We start from the raw sequence: 6,757 nt of genomic DNA, 5'->3' as shown, positions 1-6,757 counted from the left end.
GGAATCTTACACAAATGTCCCAAATAAGTCTTAACTTATCAATCTCTAGTCATTAATCATAGATTTACTAAAACTATCCAAGCACATATAAAAATTAAAAATCCAAATAAATAAGGTTCTTCTCTCCAATAATCACACGCAAAGATCTCCTTTCATATTTTTAAGCGTGATCAGCAACATTAGATGCAAGACGGAAAGAAAATTTTATGAATGAGATAGAAAATAAATTGATGAAATACAAAAAATAAATATATACAAAATTCTAAAAATCTAAGCAAAAAATGACCTTTTTTAGTGAGTATGATTAAAATTCATTCATTGAAAACATGTAGATGAGTCAATATTCAAAATTTGAGAAAGATTGAAGGTGATTTGGTATCAAAATTCGTAGTTAAAATCGAGTTCAAAAAATTCTTCTGCGACACTATCAAACATGTATCACGCATGTATCTCATACACAGATATACATGAATATACATGTGATACATAATTAATACAAAATATGATACATATGTGATACACAAATGATGCACAGTATGATAGACATATATTTTTTTCATGTTTTCCTTCTACTTTGAATTTTCAATTCAAACATTATTAAATTCCACCAAATCATCCCAAATCTGAGATTCAAACTCTTTAAAATGTACTCAATCTATCCTAATAACACCCACTCAAAAGAAAGCAAAATTTTGACATTTTTTTGCTACAAATAGCTAATTGGCTAATATTAGTAATATTTGGCTAAAATTAGTAATATTTTATGAATTGGCCAATTTTTATAATGAGCTACTTTTATATGGACATAGCTGATAGTTTTCCTATATTGAATAACCATGATTAAGTAATAAGAGTTAAAAGATGCATGTTATATAGCTTGTTTGGTCAAGCTTCATTTTGGTTCAAAGTATTTTTTTTTCAAAGTTAAACTATTTGGCCAAGCTTTTAGAAAGGGAATTTCTTTTTTGAGTTGAAGCCGTTTTTGAGAAATAGAAAGAGTAGTATTTTTTTTCAAAAGCACTTATAAGAAAAATACATTTCGAAGCATTTTCTAAAAGCTTGGTCAAACACTAATTGTTGCTTCAATGTGTTTTTTAAATTATTCAGTCAAATATAAATTAATTAATCAGCAAAAGTATTTTTTTAGAAAGTACTTTTATATAAATATTTTTCAAAATAAGCTGATTTCAAAGGTTAGAACTGTATGGGTCAAAATTAGATCAGAGAAATTCGGCACGCAAAGATATAAGGTCGAGGTCGGACAGGCCGGGATCGAACAGTCATCAATAAGGCCAAGGTCGGACAGTCATCAATAGTCGAGGTCGGACAGTCACCAATAGCCAAAGTCAGGCAGTCATCAATAAGGCCGAGGTCGGGCAGTCATCAATAAGGCCAAGGTCGGACAGTGATGAAATAGCTAGTTTGCTTTGGAATCCTCAAAGGGAATATTCAGTAGAATATTCAGTAGAATATTCCCTCTAATTGTACTTTTTTAGGATTTTCTATGGATACCCCTTATAAATAGGAAGAGAGGACTTCCAAAAAAGGGGGCTGGCTCTCTCTCCCTCTCCCTCTTTCTAGAAAATATGTAAACATACCTCTTTAAAGAGATTAGAGGATCTATGATCCCGGACCTTCATCAGATCCAAAAAGGGTCCTGAGGTTCTTGTATCTGTTATCATTCGTCTTTATCAAATGAAAGAGGATCCGCTCCACTCAAGATTTGGTGAATCTTTTCCCTTATTTACATTTTATTATTTAATGCATCTTTCTTTATGCTATTAAATTTGGCCATAATCACGGCCAACATTTATACTCGGATATATTTTTCTATTCATATTATTCATCTCGGATCTAGAGTTAATTATCTTTAATTAGGATTTACCTCTTCATCTTTGAGTAAAACAAGAACCAGGTGTGACTAAGGTTTTTCCCTAGAAAGCACGAGTCTCACGAGATTCCGGACCAAAATTGATGGCAAACCATTGTCGTTGTATTAACTTTCATCAAACCTAGTAGTTGAACCATTATTGCAAGCATTTACTTCATTTCTCTAATTCAACTACTTGTACACTCAAAAATAAATTCATTTAGCCCCATCTCCACATACAGTAGAAAGTTTCCTTTAAATCCATTGTATATTTCTTGAAACAAGTTAAAATAGTAATAAAGCAAAAACCTTCCCAACTAATACTATAAATATATTGTCTTTGTCCATGCGTTTTCTCAGTCTCATTTTCTAGGCATTCTTAGTTATAGCTAGCTATATTTTTTGGTTATATTTTTTAATTAGGTGAAATGGCAAAAAACCCAGAAGAAGAGCATTCAGTGAAGGCTTTTGGATTTGCAGCTAGAGACACTTCTGGGGTTCTTTCTCCTTTCAACTTTTCAAGAAGGTATTAACGTAATTATATTTTACGCGATCGGTGTAGTTTAACCTATTCTAGTATGTTAATAGTTACTATTCTTGTCATGTTATATACAATTGCGTAGCCACACAGAATGAAGCGTGTTCAAATAGGAAAATTATGGTGATTATATAGAAAATTATACTATGTATATAGGTCAAAAATTACTTTTTATAAATATATAATAAATTTTTGAACATGCAAAATTTCTGGCTCTGCTACTAGTTATATATCACTAAATGGGACATAGATATTTGCCTATTATTACATTGTAAGTGATTTGATTGTGTAAATATTTTTTTAAGTTGTTAGTACATAAAATTTTTAAACTTTTTCTCTTTTTTTTTTCTTTTTAGAAAAATGGTTCCATGTAGTGGCGGAGGCAGGATCTCCACGAAGGGGGTTAAAAAAAAAAATTGTATCTAGTGGGAATTGAACTCATAACCTTATGTAGATTCTGAACCCCCTTGACCACTAAACTACACTTTTGGATTGTGTTAAGGGGTTCAAAACTTAATATATAGAGGTAAAAAACAGATTTTGCCTTATATATACAGTGTATGTTTTCGGCGAAGGGGGTTCGGATGAACCCCTTGCGCCCCCCTAAATCCGCCCCTGAGTCACTTCCATGTATGTGAAAAATCTTTTGAATGGTGCAGGGCTACTGGGGAGAAAGATGTGCAATTCAAAGTCTTGTATTGTGGAATTTGCCATACAGATCTTCACTTTATCAAGAATGAATGGGGAGTCACTAGATATCCTGTTGTACCTGGGTAATGTGTTTCTTCATTTTCTTTTGCCTTTAATTTTGTTCCTTTTTGCGCATTTCGAGACAAATATATTTTCTTCATCATTGTTATTGAAAGATATAACTTTAAAAAGTTGTCGTAAAAGGATTAAAGTATGTGATGCATCCAATGAAAGAAAATCAAAATAATGTAAGGTTAAAAAAAAGAATAAAATTAACACAGGGGGTAAACTCGTCCATTTTATGTTTCTACTATAGGTACTTATACAAAATAAGAAAGAATTAATCTTTGTACAATATTTCAAACCCAAAAAATGATACAAGGAAATTATTCAGCATAATTCTATAGTTTTAATAGAAAAAAATGATTCTATAAAAATTTCTTGTGTATTATTTTTAGATCTCGGGTTGTACGTTTAATTTTCACTAGATCTAAATCTTATTAATATTCTCAGAAGTGATGGAGTGAAGACAGCCTTTAAATCTTTAATGGGTTAATAAAGTTTGCCTTCAGTGCCTGCCCCAAATGTAGGTGGGACTGACAAGAGCCAATAACTCTACTCCATGCCCCTACAACTTGTCAAAGTAATGGTGACTCCGATCCAATTTAGATGACACGTTTCGTTCCAATTTAGATCAAAATGTATGAAGTTTGACCATCATTTTAAAATATATATTTTTAATCATATTTATATGAGAAAAATTACAACTTATAGTACTTTTCATATAGTTTTTGAATAGCTAAATTTCATTTTTAAAATATTGAATTAAACTAATCTAATTTAGCTTCAAAGTTTAGTCCAATTGACTTTCGATAAGGACTTTTTGAGAAGGACTTAAGTAGCTAAGTTTCCAAAGGTGAACATCCCCTGTCCTTTACAGTATAGTTGTAAAAGGCTTCTCAGAAAAGTTAAGAAGAAAGCTTTCGAAAGGCCGACCACAATCTCATAGGCATTTTGGTGGTAAACCGACGACTACACGGCTCTATATCAAGTCATGAGCAATAACGAGGCCAAGCTGTTGTCAATATGTCATCTAAATTGAAAACAGAGGGAGTAGTTCGAAACTACAAAACATTAACATATTTGACGTTTGTTTATTTCCGTAAAGGATTTAACTTATATGCACATAATATTTTTTCACTATGTAGTAATTGTGATACTAAAGCTAGTTACATGTTTATCCGCTAATCAATTCATATGTACCAAGATAATCTGATTGTATAAAATACTTTTTTATACTTTCCGTGTATAGAACTAAAGTCTTTACTTGAATTATTTGAAATAGGCATGAGATTGTGGGTGTGGTGACTGAAGTCGGTACAAAAGTTGAGAATTTTAAAGTTGGAGACAAAGTAGGAGTTGGATACATGGTAGGATCATGTCGTAAATGTGCAAGCTGTGACAATGATATGGAGAATTACTGTCCTGGTCAGATACCGACTGCTAATGGTACTAACTCCGATGGAACAGTAACGTATGGAGGTTACTCCGATATCATGGTTTCTGATGAACATTTTGTAGTTCATTGGCCTGAGAATTTGCCAATGGAAGCAGCTCCTTTACTGTGTGCTGGGATCACAACTTATAGTCCAATGAAATATTTTGGACTAGATAAGCCTGGAATGCATATTGGTGTTGTTGGTCTTGGTGGTCTTGGTCATATGGCTGTGAAATTTGCTAAGGCTTTTGGAGCTAAAGTCACAGTTATTAGTACCTCTATTGGTAAAAAAGATGAAGCTCTTCAACATCTTGGTGCTGATTTGTTTGTACTTAGCAGCCAGCCTAAGGAGATTCAGGTGTGTATAATTCAGTGGTTTTTTATTTGTTGAATGGAGATTGTATATGGTATGTTGCTTTAAATTGGAGATGGCAAATGGACGAGTCAAACTTGGGCAGGTCTAAACTGGTTAATTAGTACATTGTGTAATGACCCAACCAAGAGATCACGGGTTCAACCCGTGGAAACAGCCTCTTGCAGAAATGCAGGGTAAGGTTGCATATAGGGGTGTCAAATGGGCGGGTTGGGTCAATTTTGGGCGGGTTAAAATGGGTTGTCAATAATTGGGCGGGTCAAAGTTACTTGGGCTAAGATGGGTTGGGTCAAAATGGGTTAAAATTCGGGTTATAACCCAACCCGCCCAACTCTTATTAAACTTTAATTAATATGTGTTATTTTCTTATAAATTGTATAATTACTAAATAAGGCTTTTTTGCTTTTGTTATGGTCATATTTAAAATATTAAACAAAAAATAAAATTATTCTTAAGATATTTTGACAAACTTGTTCATGGATCAATTTGGGCTAAAATTTAGCCCAACTTTAATTGGGTTGAGATGAGTTGGGTAAAGATGAGCTAAGTTCAATAAATGGGCGGGTCAATAACCAACCCAACCTTGGGCGGGTTCGGCGGGTCATTTGGGCTTGGGCCAAATTTGACAGCCCTAGTTGCATACAATAAACTCTTGGGTACCGCTCTTTCTCGGACCCCACGCATAGCGGGAGCTTAGTGAATCAGGCTACCCTTTTTCTTAAGATGGGTGAATAACGGGTCATTGTCATACTCAATCCGTCCAACACGAGACAATCTTACCTCCTTATTGAAAGAAGTTGTAAAAGCGAATATATTTTTTTTACAAATCATTTGCTTAAATTCTTCCAAATTTGTTTGTTTAGGTTCGGGTTACATTTTGACCTAATAGTTTGATGGATCATTTCAAATTTAACCTGTTAGGTCAAGTCAACAAATAGGTCATGACCTAAACGGTTTAAAATTGGGCGGATTACTAAAAAATGGGTTGATTTTACCACATGTAATTTAAATCTTTGTTTTATGTTGGCTATTATAACAGGGTGCATTGAACACAATGGATGGCATTATCGATACAGTTTCAGCAGATCATCCACTTTTGCCATTGCTTGGTATGTTAAAGCCTAATGGGAAGCTTGTTATGGTTGGTGCATATGCAAAACCACTTCAACTGCCAGTTTTTCCCTTGCTTTTGGGTAAGCACATCGCTTTTTCTTTTCCTTTTTTTCCTTTCTTACAATAACGGTGTATATAATTTAAACTACTATTAAACTTCATACTGATGTACATAACGTGGAAAACAGGAAGGAAGCTAGTGGCTGGGAGTGCTATAGGAGGAATAAAAGAAACTCAGGAAATGTTAGATTTTGCGTCAAAGCATAATATAACACCAGATGTTGAAGTCGTGCCAATGGACTATGTGAACACTGCTGTCGATCGCCTACTGAAGTCTGATGTGAAGTATCGATTCGTGCTCGATATTGGCAACCAGTCAAACTCTACTTAAGCTTAAATCATTTTTTGGTTCTTGAAAATCACTGTTGATTTTCTCAGCTCGTGTGTTAAACAAGTCTTAATAATAGCATTGTCTTTGCTTAGCTCTATAGTTGTCCAATCTTTTAAAAAGGCTCGAGACTTTCTGGTTTGTCTTAGTAGAGAATAACTACTCTGTATTTTTTTTATTTGGCTGTGCTATTTTATCACAACTTCTGGTCTCGTTCCTTTAAACTTGGGCGTATTTATAGGGTAATTTATGGATATGTGAATCCATAGTCTCTCCACCAAATTAGG

The 6,757-nt window shown here is 33.6% G+C and overlaps 1 protein-coding gene across 1 annotated transcript; it reads left to right on the top strand.

The window, feature by feature from the left end:
- Positions 1 to 2,098: 2,098 nt before the first annotated feature.
- Positions 2,099 to 6,694, top strand: LOC104216598 (8-hydroxygeraniol dehydrogenase-like). The gene is made up of 5 exons (XM_009766691.2): positions 2,099 to 2,396; positions 3,068 to 3,181; positions 4,444 to 4,954; positions 6,009 to 6,162; positions 6,271 to 6,694. The coding sequence occupies exons 1-5, from the start codon at positions 2,299 to 2,301 to the stop codon at positions 6,471 to 6,473; spliced, it is 1,080 nt and encodes a 359-aa protein (XP_009764993.1). The 5' UTR covers positions 2,099 to 2,298; the 3' UTR covers positions 6,474 to 6,694.
- The last annotated feature ends 63 nt before the right edge of the window (positions 6,695 to 6,757 follow it).

This window comes from Nicotiana sylvestris, chromosome 5 (genome assembly GCF_000393655.2).
Source record: "Nicotiana sylvestris chromosome 5, ASM39365v2, whole genome shotgun sequence".
NCBI lineage: Eukaryota > Viridiplantae > Streptophyta > Magnoliopsida > Solanales > Solanaceae > Nicotiana > Nicotiana sylvestris.
The sequence above is the reverse complement of the archived record's forward strand: the minus strand, read 5'-3'. Positions and strand labels throughout refer to the sequence as shown.